The 17,111-nt window shown below is 53.2% G+C and overlaps 2 protein-coding genes across 3 annotated transcripts; one reads left to right on the top strand and one right to left on the bottom strand.

The window, feature by feature from the left end:
• Nucleotides 1-3,274: 3,274 nt before the first annotated feature.
• Nucleotides 3,275-6,900, top strand: LOC309817293 (cardiotrophin-1-like). 2 transcript variants are annotated; one of them, XM_082645477.1, is made up of 3 exons: nucleotides 3,275-3,344; nucleotides 4,525-4,643; nucleotides 6,294-6,900. In XM_082645477.1, exons 1-3 carry the CDS (start codon nucleotides 3,320-3,322, stop codon nucleotides 6,756-6,758), a joined length of 609 nt encoding a protein of 202 aa, XP_082501603.1. In that variant the 5' UTR covers nucleotides 3,275-3,319; the 3' UTR covers nucleotides 6,759-6,900. The 2 variants fall into 2 exon arrangements, with proteins under 2 accessions (XP_082501603.1, XP_082501602.1); XM_082645476.1 differs by lacking the exon at nucleotides 3,275-3,344 and adding an exon at nucleotides 3,353-3,495 and having other exon boundaries at nucleotides 4,382-4,643.
• A 1,324-nt stretch (nucleotides 6,901-8,224) lies between these two features.
• LOC309816738 (cardiotrophin-2-like) lies at nucleotides 8,225-13,963 on the bottom strand (the record flags this gene model as incomplete). Its single annotated transcript, XM_082644517.1, has 3 exons — nucleotides 8,225-8,683; nucleotides 11,154-11,250; nucleotides 13,893-13,963. 3 exons carry the CDS (start codon nucleotides 13,961-13,963, stop codon nucleotides 8,225-8,227), a joined length of 627 nt encoding a protein of 208 aa, XP_082500643.1.
• Nucleotides 13,964-17,111: the final 3,148 nt, after the last annotated feature.

The following is a 17,111-nucleotide window of genomic DNA, read 5'->3' as shown; positions in this document are numbered from 1 at the left end:
GCCCCGGCCCGTCCCCGGAGCGGCCGGGCAGCGCGGGCGGCCAGAGCCCAGGCCTGGAAGCCGGCCGACCCCGCCCTGACCGGGCCCGCCCCCCCGGGGCACCCGGACGAGCAGCGCCCCCTGCCCGCCGCCGAGAGGCAGGTTGGGAGCCGCTGGGCGACTGGACGCGCGCGGTGGGGCTGCGGCCTTGCGTTCAGACCACGTAGGCGCCAGGGGGCGCGAGAGGGTGTGTGTCCTGTGTGCTACCGCTGCTCGTGGGGGCGTCCCTGGAACGGGGTGTGTGTGTGTGCGCGTGTGCGTGTGCATGGGTGTGTGTCCCCCTCGCCAGGCTATCTGGTTCTACACTGTTCAACTACTCATTCATTCAACGGTCTATTGACTGAGTGCCAGTTACGTGCCAGACACTGAAAATATGACTGACTCTCCACCCACCAGAATGGCTAAAGTGAGAATGACGGACCCTACCAAGTGGAGGCGAAGAAGTAGAGCAACTGGATCCCTCATATTTCTGGGGGAGTGTAAATTGGTAGAGACACTTTGGAAAGCTGGCGGTTTTCGAGTGAAACTCTATGATCCAGCAGTTCCACTCCTAGGTCGTTAACACCCAACAGAAATGCGTGGGTATCAGAACCAAGGGGTCTGTACTGGAATGTTCATAGCTCTATTCATAATAGCCTCAGACTGGAAACAACCCATCGACAGGGGAGTGCAAAATGATTGTAGCCTGTTCAAACCATGGAGGACACAGCAAGGAGAGTGATGTCCTGCTACCCCCAACAACTGGGACAAGTCTCATGAAAGAAGTCAGATACAGCACTACATACTGTATGATTCCATTTATATAAGGTTCAAAGCAGGCAAAACCGGGCTTCCCTGGTGGCGCAGTGGTTAAGAATCCGCCTGTCAATTCAGGGGACACGGGTTCGAGCCCTGGTCGGGGAAGGTCCCACATGCTGCAGAGCAACTGAATCTGTGCACCACAACTGCTGAGCCTGCGCTATAGAGCCCAAGAGCCACAACTACTCAAGCCTGTGCCCCTGGAGCCTGTGCTTCGAAACGGGAGAGGCCACCACAATGAGAAGCCTGCACACCGCAACAAAGAGTAGCCCCCGCTCACCGCAACTAAAGAAAGCCTGCGGCACAGCAATGAAGACCAAACGCAGCCAAAAATAAATAAATATATAAATTGGAAAAAAAACAGACGAAACCAAGTAATGTTGTGAGAAATCAGAATAATGGTCAGCCTTGGGACTGGGAGGGGCTAAGAGGGGGCTCTGGGAACTGGTCATGTTCTGTTTCTTAATCTGGTGCTGGTTCCCAGGGCATATTTACTCTTGGAAAATTCGTCAGGCTGTACCCTTATGATGTGTGTACTTTTCCCTGTGTATATTTTACTTCAGTGGAAAGTTTACTTAAAATGAGTGTGCCTTGGTTGATTTTGTTTGAGGCTGTGTTTGTCAGCAGATACCACCTTCTAAATTTCTGTTGTTATGTGTGTGTGTGTTTCAAGGGTGTGGCTATTGTGTCTGTGTGTTTTGGTGTTACTATGTTCAGAGGGGTTAAGGTATAGGAAGGTGGTTATGACAGCATTTCTGGATCCAAACTGCTGGGGTAAAATCCCAGCTCTTCTTGTCCAGTGACCTTGGACAAGTCACTTATTTCTAATTCCTCAGCTATAACATGGGAGTGAGTTAATACCTGTATAACTTAGAACAGTGCCTTGCACATAGTAAATACCCAACAACAGTCTCTGTTAAAAAAATGTGTGATGGGGGCCTCCCTGGTGGCGCAGTGGTTGAGAGTCCGCCTGCCGATGCAGGGGATACGGGTTCGTGCCCCGGTCTGGGAGGATCCCATATGCCGCGGAGCGGCTGGGCCCGTGAGCCATGGCCGCTGAGCCTGTGCGTCCGGAGCCTGTGCTCCGCAACGGGAGAGGCCACAACAGTGAGAGGCCCGCGTACAGCGCAAAAAAAAAAAAAAAATGTGTGATGGTGACTTCCCTGGTGGCGGAGTGGTTAAGAATCTGCCTGCCAATGCAGGGGACACGGGTTCGAGCCCTGGTCCGGGAAGCTCCCACATGCCGCGGAGCAACTAATACCATGCGCCACAACTACTGAACCTGCATTCTAGAGCCCACGTACTGCAACTACTGAAGCCCTTGCGCCTAGAGCCTGTGCTCCGCAGCAAGAGACGCCACCACAGTGAGAAGCCCGCGCACCGCAACGAAGAGTAGCCCCTGCTCACCGCAACTAGAGAAAGCCCGCACACAGTAACAAAGACCCAATGCAGCCCCCACCCCCCAAAAAGTGTGTGATGGCCCCACCTGCTGTGCCCTCTGCCAGTTCATCTATTTCTTCCTTTATTCTGGCAGTTGTCTGCACATGGCAATGTACTCACAGACACACAGGTCTCCTTCCCAGTTTCTTCATTCACAAACCCCATAACAAGCTGTTGTCTATCGTTCCCCCATCAGACTGTGAGCTCCTCAGGGGGCTAGAGACCAAGAATGGATCATCTCTGGGTCCCAGAGCCCAGGAGAGTGTGGGTGCTTGGGAACCATTTGTGGGGATAAGTAAGTGTGTACAGACCGTTCAGCATTTGTCTGCATCAGGTTAGTGGTTTGACGTGTGGGTATGACTCCCTGTACCTGTCTCTCTTAAGCTTGTTCCTGTGTGAGAACCCTTCAGTAGATGCGGGTGTGTCAGAAGAATTCTCTTACTGGGTCTGGTAAGGTGAGGTGAGGTGGCCCCCTAGTAGGTGTGACTGTGAAAGCAAGGGCAGGAGACATCTGAGATAGGCCGGGAGGTGTATGTCCGTGTAGGTGTGGCCTAAGCCTGAGGGCCCCCACCTTGGCCTCTCAAGCACCCCGCTCTCCCCTCCCCCAGCCAAGAGGAAGGGCAGCACATTCCTGTCCTGCCAGCTACTCCCTCTCCACCACCCACCCCTCCCAAGCTTTCTCCGAAAAGCAGCCCGGGCGCCAAGCCTTCCCCCAGGTCGGAGCCTGAGCCTTCTCCTCCCATCTGACTCAGGGCTGTCTCCCAGGCCCCGGCAACCCAAGCCTACAGGTCCCGAGTCCACTCTGCAGACAACCTGCCGCCCCCTTCCCGACTAGGCCATGCATGCAGGGAGCTGAGCTCAGGGCCAAGGAATCCTGCCCGGGGCGGCGGAGGTGGGGTGGGAGGTGGGGTGGAAGGGGGTGGTAGATTGTTGGGGTCTGAGCCCTGATTGGCTACGGCCGGGCCACGCCCCTACCCTTTTCCCCCTTCTCCCCTCCTCGGTAGGGGGGCGTGGAGGCAACCGGGATCAGCCTGGGGCCAGCATGAGCCGGAGGGAGGGAAGTCTGGGTAAGGGGCTGAAGGGCCGGATGCCGAGCGCCGAGGGGAGCAGGGGTCAGAAGGGCTGGAAGCTGGGGTCTGGGTCCCCGCCACCCCTAGGTCCGGGAAGGGAGCGGCCTGAGCGGGGGAGAGCAGGGCCCCGGTGTCAGGTAACGAGCGGGTGAGTTGTGCGTGAGCTGTGGGAAGGGGTAAGCGCCAGAGTTTAGAGGAGGCCTGGGGCTGTGCCTTCGGGGACTTTGGCTCAGGAGGTAGATTACCGGTTCGAGTACACCCTGGGGGAGAATTGGGGTAGTGGCTGGGACAGGACGCCGGGACCCTATCTGAGTACCGGGAAAGAATCAGAGCTGGGAGCTAGAAGGAGGGGTAAAGTTAGGGGCGGAAGCCTTTGGCCACAGGGGCTGGTAAGTAACAACAGGAGACGAAAGTCGAGGCTGTTAAGGATAGGGACCCGCGGGGCAAACTCTAGCGAGGGGCGGGTCGGGAGTTGCCGGGCTAGGACTACAGTCCCCAGCATGCCCTGGGAACGCGCGCTAGTCGTCTCGGGAAATGTATTCTTCCTCCCGGGGCACCACCCTCTAACTTGTTCTGGTTAAGGCCGGTTGCTGATTCATTGAAACTGTACGGTGCCCAGCCCACGGTTTTGCACAGAAGGACCATCAGGGAAGAAATGGCACTTCAGTATCCCAATCTGTAAAATGGGCTTAAAGGCTTGTTTCAGTTTTAAGTTCTGTGCTTTGATGATGCTGAATTCCACCAACAATCACTGAGGTACCGAGATACGTGAGCCCTGCCCTCAAAGGGCTCCCAGGCTGAGGCAGATTCTCACAGATAAAAGAGATATTAAAAGAACCGCCTTGGAAGTATGAACAAATGGCCTTAAGTAGAAGGAAGAAGTTAATTTAAAGGAGGGGTGAATCTGGAGGCTGCACTGAGGAGGCAGTATTTGAATTTGGCTTTAATAGGATTTCAACCATGACTTGGGGACAGGGAACACATTTCAGGAGAACAACCGTTTGGCAAATGTCTGGTGCCCTATTTTCCCTCAGTTGGAATGGGACAGAGCCTGCCTGGCTTAAAAGGTGGAGAATTCAGAGTGGAGCTTCCGGGTTCAGGAAGAGCCAGCCTGGAAGAAGTGGTCAAGAAGCAAGGGGTTGGGGTGCCCTCATTCCTCCCCCCCTTTTCCCACCAGAGGATCCCCAGGCTGACTTCTCAATCTCACCCCTTCCCCACTTGGAGTCCAAGATCCAACAGACACACAGCCTTGCCCGCCTCCTCACCAAATATGCTGAGCAGCTGCTCCAGGAATATGTGAGTGGGGTTCGGGGTGTGGGTACCAGGGTCCTGGGGAATGGGGAAGTACATACAGATCAAGGGGTCCTTGACCACCCATTTTCTCAATCTCACTTCACAGCTGCAGAAATTGGGGCTTCCAAGAGGGGTCAGTAACTGGCCCCTGGCCACACAGCAAATTGGAGGAGGACCCTGTCTGCGCCCCAAATGCCCCTCCATTAGCCTCAGCATGGAGGCTCCCTACTTGGTACTTTAAGACAGAAGCAACCTGAGAGAGTGAAGAGAACTCTGGTCTGGGAGTCAGGAAACCTATGTTCTTAGGCTCTGTGTGATCTTGTCATCTCACCTCCATGAGCTTGGGACTCCCCAGGTGTACAAGGAGGCACTTAAGGGAATTCCCTGGAGGTCCAGTGATTAGGATTCGGGCGCTTTCACTGCCAGAGCCTGCGTTCAATCCCTGGTCGGGGAACTAAGATCCCGGCAGGACCAAAAAAAAAAAAAAAAAAAAAAAAGGCAGTTGAATAAGATGAGCTGTGAACTCTTCTACCTGTGTTATGCAGAGAAGCTAAAAAGGGGTTTCAATCTAGGGGTAAAAATGCCATCCCAAGAGGACACTTTTACAGGGGAGAAGGATCTGCCAAAATCTTTGGTTGGCCAGAGGACACTGACAAAGGAAACTAGATAGTTCCCCAAATTACTCTGGTGTAGTGGAGGGAGGGTATAGTTTTGAATCAGATAGACTGTAGCCCTGCCAACTTGTTGTGACCATGGGCAGTACTGATAACATTAAATATAATAACTTAATAATTATGACAGCAATAGTAAGATAATAAAGCTAGCTTTGTAGTCCTACCAACTTTGGTTCAAATTCCAGTGTCTGCCCCTTCCTAGATGGATGACTTAGGATAAGTCAGTCCCAGTATCCTCATTTACAAGACCATGATCATCATCATCACACCCATTATTGGGAAGATTAGGAATAGTGTGTTTAAAGCAGCACAGTGCCTGAACCAGAAGCTAAATGTTAGGAAAGGATAAATGGTATTGTTATAGCATCTTTACAAATTACAAATCACCTTTATCTTTTCATTTGTTCATTCACATGACAGTTATTCATTGAGCCCCTGGCTGTGTGTCAAGCAGGTGCAGAAGTGGGGAAGAATGGGGGGAGGGAGTGAAACAAACTCGGTCCCTGCACTGTCTTCTGTGATTCTCAAGAGGTCTGTGGTAGGAAGGCAGGACAGGGAACTCTTCCCCCATCTTACAGAGGAGACCACTGAGGCTCAGAGAAAGAAACGGTTTTGCACCGAATGGCACAACTAGTAAGTGGTGGAGACAGGATTTGAAGCTGGGTCTGTAAGATAGCATTAATAAAAGAACTAACATTTTTTGTGCCCTTCCAATGAGTCAGGACCTGCCTTAAGCATTTTAACAGGCTCATAACTACCTTATGAAGTTGATATGGTTACTATCTCCATTGAGGAGATGAGGAAACAAAGCAGTGGTGTAAAGCGCACGGTGGTTTTTGTTGTTTTGTATTATCTCAAACACAGCCTTTCTGTTGGCAGGAGTGTGTCATTTACGAGATGGGGACACTGAGGACCCAGGAGAGGGGTGGAGGGCTGAGTTCCGGGTGGAGGAGCCGCCCTGACTGCCGCGTCTCCGCAGGTGCAGCACCAGGGAGACCCCTTCGGGCTGCCTGGCTTCTCGCCCCCGCGGCTGCCGGTGGCCGATCTGAGCGCCCCGGCCCCGGGCCACGCGGGCCTGCCGGTGCCCGAGCGCCTGCGGCTGGACGAGGCGGCGCTAGCTGCGCTGCCACCGCTGCTGGACGTCGTGCGCCGCCGCCAGGCCGAGCTGAACCCGCGCGCGCTGCGCCTGCTGCGGCGCCTGGAGGACGCAGCGCGCCAGGCGCGGGCCCTGGGCGCCGCTGTGGATGCCGTGCTGGCCGCGCTGGGCGCCGAGACCCGCGCGCCCCGAGCGGAGCCCGCCGCCGCCGCCATCGCCGCGGCCACTGCCACTGCGGGCGTCTTTCCGGCCAAGGTGCTGGGGCTCCGCGTGTGCGGCCTCTACCGCGAGTGGGTGAGCCGCACCGAGGCCGACCTAGGCCAGCTGGCGCCCGGGGGCCCGGCCTGAGAGCGGGGCACGCGCCGCAGCTCGCGGTCCCCTCCTGGGCCGTCTCCGCCTCTCCATCCCTCTCCATCTCCGCCAGCGTCTCTGTGTTCTCCGACCGTCTCCATTTCTCTATTTGCTTTGTACGCTCTCGATCTCTTTTTCTCCCTGGGGCCTCCTTGTCTCCGTCTTTGACTTCCCACGGCTATCACTTCCTTGCTTTCCCCGTCTTTTTCTCCATTGCTTGGGCCTGCCTCGCTGAGGATCTCTGTCTCCCCATCTCTTGCCTCCTCTTGGCCCCATGTGAGCGTGTGTACATCTGCGCCTCATCTCAAGGAAGGGACACCTGGCACTCTTTCCCTCTGTCCTTCTCTCTGTCCTTTCTTGGCTAGGGACATGTCTGCTGACCCTGTGGTGGGTGGGCTCCTCCAGACAAATTTCAGCCACCTTCCCCCAGGGTCACTCCACCTGCTGCTCTCCCCCTCCCCCGTCCCACCCTTTGCGGCCCTGCCCCCTTGCCTTTGATGTCCTTTCCCTTCTTCCCCTCCCTCTGCCCTATCCCTGTACCTTCCCTTCCCCCCAAGTTAGGTCTACTGGAGAGAAAAAAAAAAATCACCCTTTAAAAAGAGTTTTATTTACGAGAATAAATTAATTTTTTGTAAATAAAATGTTTAAAAATAAAAAGAACACTAAAGTTACCAGTATATATAGTTGTTGAAAATGGGGAGACACCTTTAAGGAGAATAAGGTCCTTGGGTTACAAACTGGTTCCCCCAGACATCCGCAAAAGCCACAGTATAAATAGGAGATTCATGAGAGCCCCAGGCCAAGGATGCCATCTCTCAGCCCAGAACAGGAAGTGGATGTGTCCTGAGCAGGAAACAGATGTGACACGAATCCTTAGTTTTTCAAGAATCGGATGTCCATTGAATAGGAAGTGAAGCCCCTTAAGATGGGAAGTTGGAACAGTGGCCACAGTCGGAGAGGTAGACTAGGGGAGGAAATGAGCTCCAGCAAGAAGGGAGGCCTAGTTGCTCAGAAAGTCCATATCTTCATACAGGAAGTGAGGTAGACAGAGACAAGAAGGCAGCCCCTGGACCTCCCTGAAATTACAGGAGGGAGAAGGTCTCAGGGAGAGCCCAGGAAGGAGACCAACTGTACTGCCGCCTAGAGTGGGAAGTGAAGCCACTTCAAAGAGATACTTTTTTCCACCCAGGAGGTGAGCAACCAGTACCACTGGACTGGTAATCCATAAAATGATATCCATAGAGTCCCACCCAGATCTGGAAGGGATGCCATAGGACCTAGGCAGGAAGGCCCAGGCAGTGGCGCCTTGAGGCCTGGTTACCAGGAAACTTTCCCAAATACATGGTACACAAGCCCTGTCTCCTAGACAAGATGTGTCTCCGTTCTAGCCATGAAGTAAGGCAGAGAAGAGTCTGTTGTGAAAGCGGAAGTGTTGCAGCCTCTGACGGGAAGTTCCACCTCCTCTACCCAGGGTATTTGGCCTTGAGCAGAGCCAAGTCCCTCACAGCTCGGTCAGTCCAATGGCCATATTCCCGGGTTACTACATAACCTCGACATTTCCTCTCAAAGGCCGAGGCCCCGAAGGGGACAAGCCCGAGAGTGTCCTCTTCTGGGGGGATAGGCAGGCCCAGGGCAGTCATGATGGCAGCCATGTTGCCCAGCAGACCTTGGGCCCTGAGTCTTGCAGCCCCGAGCTGAGCCAGAAGGATGGGACTGCCAGGGTTCAGGTCACTCTGGTCATCCCCCACGAGCTGGAGGTTCTGGGTCAAGGCCAGGAAGGCCCCCTGGGCACAGCTCAGACGCTCCCTGTCATTCAGTGCATGCCAGGTCTTGAAGGAAACGGCGGCAGGAGGCAGGCTGCTGAGCTGGAGCTCTGGCGCTGAGAAGCCAGGATCACTAAAGGGGCTGCCTTGGCACTGGAGCTGCATGAGGGACAGAGACAGGTGTGAGGAGGCCAAAAGGCTTCCCTGGGTCTCCCCTGACTTCACATCTGCCTTCCATGAGACTGGCATCTTCCCAGGGGGAGTCGCCATTCCCTGCCTCTCAGGGAGTTGGTGAAATGTTCTAGCACAGAGCCTGGGCTCTGTTAGGTTCCAGTTTGGCCTCCTTGACGTACAAGTTGTGCAACTTTGAATCACAGCTTCAGTAATTCCCATGTGGCACTATTATGGTGAATGAAGATAAGTAATATATTGGGCTGGCCAGAAAGTTAGTTCGGTTAATGAATACATTGTTCAGTAAAGTTCTTGGTGAAAATGAAAGATGTGCCTTTTAATTTTTTTTTTTTTTGCGGTACGTGGGCCTCTCACTGCTGTGGCCTCTCCCGTTGCGGAGCACAGGCTCCGGACGCACAGGCTCAGTGGCCATGGCTCACTGGCCCAGCCACTCCGCGGCATGTGGGATCTTCCCAGACCGGGGCACAAACCCGTGTCCTCTGCATTGGCAGGCAGACTCTCAACCACTGCACCACCAGGGAAGCCCAAAAGATGTCTTTTATTTTTACTGAAAACTGAACGAACTAGTTGGCCAACGCAATGTATAAAGCACTTAGCACAGCATCTGGCATACAATAGGGGCATTAATATCGTTCACGAACTATATATTTATATTAGTATCATGAACACTATGACTATGTTACTTATTGCAATATTTTCAATATAAATATATTATTGACAATGTATAATAGTTACAGCCCTATTTCCTTTTTATTCACAGCATTTAGTGGTTTATGTTTATTTTATTATAATCATTAATAAATAATTATTAATATTATTAAATTTAGTTGAGTGCCTTCTCCATTAAAGTTCTCGCCTCCACAAACCTAGGCCCACAAAATTTTAATGCACACTGATAAATCCCCTAATTGATAGATCATCTGGTCCTACATCCCCATCTTACAAGTGGGGAAACTGAGGCTCAGGGTGCCCAAAGCTACCCAGGGTTTGGTGACAGATATGAGACTAGAAACTAGATTAAGTAACTTCACATGGACCTAGAATATAGCACAGCAGAAGAGTCACAAACACCAGGGCCTCCAGGGGCCAGGCAGATCATGTCACTTGGGGAAGAGGGCAGGACTAAGAGGGGGGTGGGGGTGGCAGGAGGCCAATAGGATCCCTGTGCCTCTTTTTGACAGGCACTCGTACACAAAATCTGAACAAGCATTGCATGGCCTAAACAAAACATCTGTGGGTCAGACCCAATCAGGAGGCTGCCAGTTTGAACTTCTAGACCTGAGGTTTTGTGACCTCAGGCAAATTATTTCCCTCTCTAAAGCTCAGTATTCCTTATTTGTAAAATGGGTTGTAAATCCACCTCTCAGAACTATCTGAGGACTCAGTAAGATAATGAGGCTAAGGACTTCCCCAGTGGTGCAGTGGTTGAGAATCTGCCTACCAGTGCCGGAAACATGGGTTCCAGCCCTGGTCTGGGAAGATGCCACATGCCGTGGAGCAACTAAGCCCATGGGCCACAACTACTGAGCCCGCGTGCCACAACTACTGAAGCCCATGCACCTAGAGTCCATGCTCCATAGCAAGAAAAGCCACCACAATGAGAAGCCTGTGCACTGCAACGAAGAGTAACCCCCACTCGCTGCAACTAGAGAAAGCCCGCGCGCAGCAACGAAGACCCAATGCAGCCAAAAATAAATAAATAAATAAATAAATATTTTAATAAGATAATAAGGCTAGACTTCCCAGCATGGCTTAGGCTCAAGCAAGCACGGGGCAGGCTTCCCTGGTGATGTAGTGGTTAAGAATCCACCTGCCAATGCAGGGGACACGGGCTCGAGCCCTGGTTCAGGAAGATCTCACATGCAGCGGAGCAACTAAGCCCGTGAGTCACAACTACTGAACCTGAGCTCTAGAGCCTGTGCTCTGCAACAAGAGAAGCCACCGCAATGAGAAGCCCACGCACCGCAACAAAGAGCAGCCCCCAATTGCCACAACTAGAGAAAGCCCGTGCACAGCAAAAAAGACCCAACGCAGCCAAAAATAAATAAATAAATAAATAAATTTATCAAAAAAAAGGAAAAAAAGAAAGCACGGGGCATGAGGTAGTTGTGGAAAGAATCATGATCCCCTAAAGCCTTTCCCGCTATGTGCTTCCTTTGAATCTTCTAACAGTCCTGAGAGGTCAGCCAAGGCAGGATGATCAGCCCATTTGGCGGATGAGGAAGCTAAGACTGGGAGAGAAGGAATGACTTGCCCAAGGTCAGCCAGCCATCAGTGACAACGTTCCTGGGAGTATGTCTCTAGATGGCAGAGTCCTTATACCCTTGGACCCGTGGAGGAGCCTTCCTCTGGCCTTGCTCTGCTTCCCCTACCCAGAGCTGGGCCGGGGGGGTGGCGCCCTTCTCCCCTCATTCCCTGCTCGTGCCGTATCACTCACATAAGTCTGCAGCAGTGTTGAAGTATTCTTCTGCATGTAGAGTGCCAGGCTGTAGGCTTGACTGATGGGCTCAGCTGGGGAGATGGGGGCTCCCAGACTGAGGGGGGGCAGCAGCAGGGTCAGCAAGCAGAGGGCGGCTGGCAGGAGAAATCAGAGGTCAGCACCAAGTCCCCGGCCTCGCCTGACCATTCATTCATCATGACAACTCCTCAAATGGGTACAGCCCTTGTGGCCTACAATGATCTTGTGTATCCAAGTCAGGGCAGAACCATCCTTTGAGCCCATTATTTCCAGCCCAGAATATTCCCCTGAACTCCAGACTCATGTATTCAACTTCCCGCTTGACATTTTCCCTTGGATATTAATAAGCTTCTCAAAGTCAAAATATCCAATGGTCAAAAAAATATATATATCCAGGGCTTCCCTGGTGGCACAGTGGTTGAGAGTCCGCCTGCCGATGCAGGGGACATGGGTTCGCGCCCCGGTCTGGGAAGATCCCACATGCCGTGGAGTGGCTAGGCCTGTGAGCCATGGCCCCTGAGCCTGCACATCCAGAGCCTGTGCTCCACAACGGGAGAGGCCACAACAGTGAGAGGCCCACGTACCGCAAAAAAAAAAAAAAAAAAAAAAAAAAAAAAATCCAATGCTCAGCTCAAGATGCCCTCTTCCCCTTCCTCTCCCAGCCTTCCCCACTCAGGGAAGAGCACATGCATTCTCCCAGGTGCTCAGGTCAAAACCATGGGGTCCTTTTAGACGCCTCATTCTCTCCTTCTCTTATGTTCAACCCACAGTAAATCCTGTTGGCTCTGTCCTTAAAAGGTGGCCAAGAGGTCTGTTTTTAATTCTTTTCCAGCCACACTGTGCAGCCTGCGGGATCTCAGTTTGCCGACCAGGGATTAAACCTGGGCTATGGCAGTGAAAGCCTGAAATCCTAACCACTAGGCCACCAGGGAACTCCCTCGGTCTGCCTGTGTTTCTTGATCTGAGCACTTATGACAAGCATACCTTGACTTTGTGAAAATTCATTGAGCTATATACTTAGGACTTGTGCACATTTCCCTGTACGTATTCGTTATTTTCTTTTCTTTTTTTGGGGGGGCTGGTACGCAGGCCTCTCACTGTTGTGTCCTCTCCTGTTGCGGAGCACAGGCTCCGGATGCGCAGGCTCAGCGGCCATGGCTCACAGGCCCAGCTGCTCCGCGGCATGTGGGATCTTCCCAGACCGGGGCACGAACCCATGTCCCCTGCATTGGCAGGTGGACTCTCAACCACTGCGCCACCAGGGAAGCCCCATTCGTTATTTTCAATAAAAAAGTTTTAAAAGATGAAAAGAAGTATCTAGAAGCGAACTACCTCTCTGTCTGCTGGTGTCTCTGTCTCCACCCTTGCCTCCCTCCGCACCCCGCAACTCTCCAAGTCCAGCTGGATCCCTCCTCTGCCCAAACCTTCCCATGGCTCCCACCTAACACAGTGAAAGCCAGAGTCCTCTGTGTGGGCTACAGGCCTGGCCCCTCTTTTCTGCAGCGCCCCGTGCAGGCTTTGCCTTGCTGGGTCCTGCCGTGAGCACCCCACAACCCTACCCAAGGCTGCTCCTTCTCGTCCTTCAGGCCTCAACTCAAAAGCCCCTCCGTCTCCCTGATGTGTAGTCTTCAGAGACGTCTGCTGTTTACAGATCCCTCATTGATTTATTTGTCTACTTGCTTGTTGCTGTCTCTCCCCCTAGAATGTTGGCTCCAGGAAAGAAGAAACCTCACCTGCTTCATTCACTGCTGGTTCCCCAACACCTAGTGCAGAGCTTGATAAATATATATATATTTTAAATAAATTTATTCATTTTATTTATTTATCTTTGGCTGTGTTGGATCTTCATTGCTACGCGTGGGCTTTTTCTCTAGTTGTGGAGAGTGGTTGGCTACTCTTCGTTGCAGTGCACAGGCTTCTCATTGCGGTGGCTTCTCTTGTTGGGGAGCACAGGCTCCAGGCATGTGGGCTTCAGTAGCTGTGGCTCGCGGGCTCTAGAGCGCAGGCTCAGTAGTTGTGGCGCACGGGCTCAGTTGCTCCGCGGCGTGTGGGATCTTCCCGGACCAGGGCTCGAACCTGTGTCCCCTGCATTGGCAGGCAGATTCTTAACCACTGTGCCACCAAGGAAACCCCCATAAATATTTTTTGAATGAATGGATGCTGCCGTGAACATCCTTATCCCAGCCTCTTGGGGAACTGCTGAAAGTGGAAATATCTGGATTGGAGGGTGTATTTATTTTAAATTTGAGTAAATTCTGCCAAATTGGCTTCTCAAGGGTCGGGCCCAGTTGTCCCCACCAACAGTGTGAGGATCAGAGAGGAGGGCAATTCCCTAGGGCCACCAGCTATGATGGAGACGAGAGACAAACCAGGGTGGCCTCCTTGGCTTCCCTGTCTACATTCCTGAATTCCCAGAAATTTAGAACTTAAGGGAAGCCCTGAAGGTGAAGGCCCATTCATTCATTCATTCACTCAACAAACTTTTTGTCTGTTTCTTTACTGCTGTGTCCCCAAATGCTTAGAATACTACCTAGCGCCTAACAGGCACTTGGTAAATTTCTTGAATGAATGAATGACGAATGAAGTCCTCTGTGTTTAAGGATTTGGAGGTTCGCAACAGATGTAAAATAGCCAGGCACGTGAGACCGATGGGCCAGAGGGCCGGGCGGTACCCCCTCCCGTCCTGGTCTCAGGACCTTGGCACCCTCCCTCACTCACGCAGCGGATGATAGCTCATGCTCTCTCCTGGGCTCCTTCCTCTCTGCAGTCTCCGGGTGGTTCTGGGGCATCTTTCCTCCCACCCTTCAGGTGGCTTTATACCTGGGGCTGAGCCCTAGGGCCGCCCACGAGGGAGGGAAGGAGTCACACCCTCAGGGTGGGAGGGCAGGTGCAGAAGCCCCGGGGGCAGGGAATAGGTAGGCAAGGGGACACTGAGGTGACACCCTTGTCCCCTACAGCCCCCAAACTCGACCTTAAACCCCGATTGCTGGGAGAAAGGGGGCCAGGCGGGGAGGGGATTATCGGGGGACAAAGGGGCCGCCCTGCTCCCTGCTGCTTTGCACGTCCAGAGATCCAGTTTCCTGTGAGAAGGAGGCCCCCTGCTCCGCCCCACGGGGACCCAGGCATTGGGCCCTGGCTCCTGAGGAGTTTGGAAAAGGTACAGGAGGTTGACATGTCAGCAACATCACCCACACCCAGGTGCACCCTTAGACACAAGAGCATGTGCACGTCTACACACGGGTTGGCAAGTGGGCACACACCAGACATGTGCACACACTTTCATATGTTTATTCAGTCAAGGATATATTGACCCCAACTGTGTGCTTGTCCCTGTTCCAGATGCTGGGATAGAGCAGGGAGCAAATCAGACACAAATCCCTTCCCTCGTGGAGCTGATACTCTGTGGACATACCTACACCCGTGTTATACCACATACCCTGCCAGGGAAAGCCAGACACAGGACTGCGCATGCGTCCACACAGACGCCTATGAACACACAACCATACCCGGAGGCCCCACCAGAGGCACATGCTTGGAGCAGACACATATATATATGGCGTGTACACACACCACGGCCGCGCGTATGCATAAACACACACATGTGCAGCTGGAGATCAGGAGTCCTGAGATTTAGCCATGTCTCAGCCTCTGCTATCCTGGGAGATCTTGGGTCAGTGGCTGCCCTCTGCCCAGGTAAAGCATACAGGGACACACAGACATATACCTGAGGCCCTCCTCTCCCCGACCCCACCCCCGCCCGGGGAAGCCTTGTGGCAGAGAAGGAGGGCAGAGAGACAGGTCCGGGGTTCTGGTCCTTCTCCAGAGCTTTCCCAGTCTCTCCATAAAGGAGATTCACTTCTCAGCCCCTGTCTACCCGCCGAGTCAGAAAATGTTGGGTCAGACCCCCACCCTGCTTCCACCCAGTTTCAGGGCTGAAATACTGCTCTACCTTTCTCCCCCATTGGGGCTGGTGTGGAGGGAGAAGGTCCATTTGCTTCCTGCTAAGGCAGGAGCTACATCTGTTCATTCATTCACCCATGTATACATTCAGTCAGCAGTTATCGATGGAGCCCCTGCTTTGTGCTGGCACCGGGGTGAATAATAAGGGGCACACAGTCCAGTGGTCCCCTGACAACAAACATGTGAACTCATAAACAAACAAAATTTCCTAAAGCTACAAGGTGCTGAGAGGAAGCCAAAACAAGTTGACGTGATTAGCTGGGGGTAGAGGAGACTTAAATAAGGAGCCTGAGGCCCAGAAAGGGGAAGCTACTTACCTGGAGTCACACAGCAAGGCCAGGACAGATTCTAGACACCTGTCCCCCCAGCTTGGGACTGGATCTGGGGTAAACCCGATAGGAACTAGGAGCTGAAGGAGGGAAGAGGTTAAGGGAAAGATGGGTTCTGAGGTGGGGGATCCTAAATTGTGTCTCTGAGCCTGGGGGCTGCCAAGGCTGCCAGGCAGGGCCTGTGCTGGGCAGGCGGTGATGTCAGGGGATTAGACTAGGCCCATTGAGTGGGTGCAGTGAGGCATGGGCCAGGCCAGGTAGTGGAGGTAGGAGGAGGGGAAGAGGGAGGCAGACACCCGATCTGGTGCTATGCACAGGTGGGCAGTGTACGTGGGGCCGAATCTCACCCCAGAGGGCAGGCTCACCCTCACCCAACCCCCTCACCTCCTATTCCTCTTGGGGACTTCACTTTCTCTCTCTCTGGACACCCAGGGCACCCAGGTGCCCTTCACAGCTGGAGGAATTGGCCCCCACCCCAGGCCCAGCTCCATTTGTCCAAGGCATTTGTCTTGGCAGATGTCATTAGCTCTGCCACCCTGTCTTGCCCCACCTCCCAGCCCACGTGTCTCCATCTCTGTTTTGGTCTCACCAGAAGCTGATGCCTGGGAAATCCTAGCAAATTAAGAGTCAGCAGACTTGGGTGCAAATCCTCCCTTTGTCCATCACTATCTTGGGCAAGTTACTTAACCTTTCTGAGCTTCAGTTTGTTTCCTCATCTGAAAACTGGAAAAATCATTCCCACCTCCCAGGCTCTCACTGACTCAAGTGCCTTGACCCTTGCTATGAGGCCCCTCCCAGTCCCCTCAAGGGTTGCCCCAATGGTACATAATGCCTCCAACCAATGGCAAAAGCCTCAATGCCCCACCATCCCATGCTTAGAGTCCAGTCCCCACCAGCCACACTAATGTTCCCAAGAGATCTTTCCCTTCCATCTGCCAGGATACTCAAGTATGACTCCAATGTCATCCAGCAGGTCCCACAGTGAGGCCCATTCAGAACACACGAACATGAACTCCAAGCCAGATCCTCACCTAGACCCCAATATTAGGCCCAGCCCCATTCCCACCCCTAACTGCAAATCTTCACCCCCTACATCTCCAGGTAAAGAGAGAAGCAAGTGCAAAGGCCCTGAGGTTGGGAACATGCTTGGCAGGTTTCAGAAACAAACATGGCTAGTAGACAGAGCAAAGAGATTGGTTGTTGTTGAGACATGAAACAATGGGTAAGAGCAAGGGTCGCCTTGTCCCGCCTTGCCACCCCCATACCTTTCCTTGACTCTCCAGTGCCCTCAGGATATAGTCCCAGCTCTGTAGCCTGGCCTTCAAGGCTGTTAATCCCCCAGTCCCTGTGCAGCCTTGCACCCCTCTTCTTGCTTTTCCCCACTTTCTATGCCAGCCACGTATCCTGCTTCTCACACCTGCTCAGCACCAGCCCCTCCTGTCATTCCCCCTGTGTAGAAAGTACTACTCCTTCACCTGACACAATCCTTCTCATATTTTAACCTTCAACTTGGGTTTCACCTCCTCTGGGAAGCTTTTGCTGTCTCCTCTGCCCCTTCAGAGCTCCCACTGCCCCCAAGCTCCACCCCCCCGTCCACTTACTGACCACCCTGCATTGTCATTCTCAGTCTCCTCATTTCTCTATCCAC

The sequence above is a fragment of the Mesoplodon mirus genome (assembly GCF_964341445.2).
Source record: "Mesoplodon mirus genome assembly, chromosome: 15".
Taxonomy (NCBI): Eukaryota; Metazoa; Chordata; class Mammalia; order Artiodactyla; family Ziphiidae; genus Mesoplodon; species Mesoplodon mirus.
This window is presented reverse-complemented; position numbering and strand designations above follow the sequence as displayed.

What these genes read in the sequence shown, in the direction of transcription:
- LOC309817293 (XM_082645476.1), top strand. Translation starts at nt 3,365, where the DNA reads ATGCCGAGCGCCGAGGGGAGCAGGGGTCAGAAGGGCTGGAAGCTGGGG. An exon ending in CGGTGTCAGGTAACGAGCGG is followed by an intron (nt 3,496 to 4,381) that starts GTGAGTTGTGCG and finishes ATTTTCCCTCAG; the next exon opens with TTGGAATGGGACAGAGCCTG. An exon ending in AGCAGCTGCTCCAGGAATAT is followed by an intron (nt 4,644 to 6,293) that starts GTGAGTGGGGTT and finishes GCGTCTCCGCAG; the next exon opens with GTGCAGCACCAGGGAGACCC.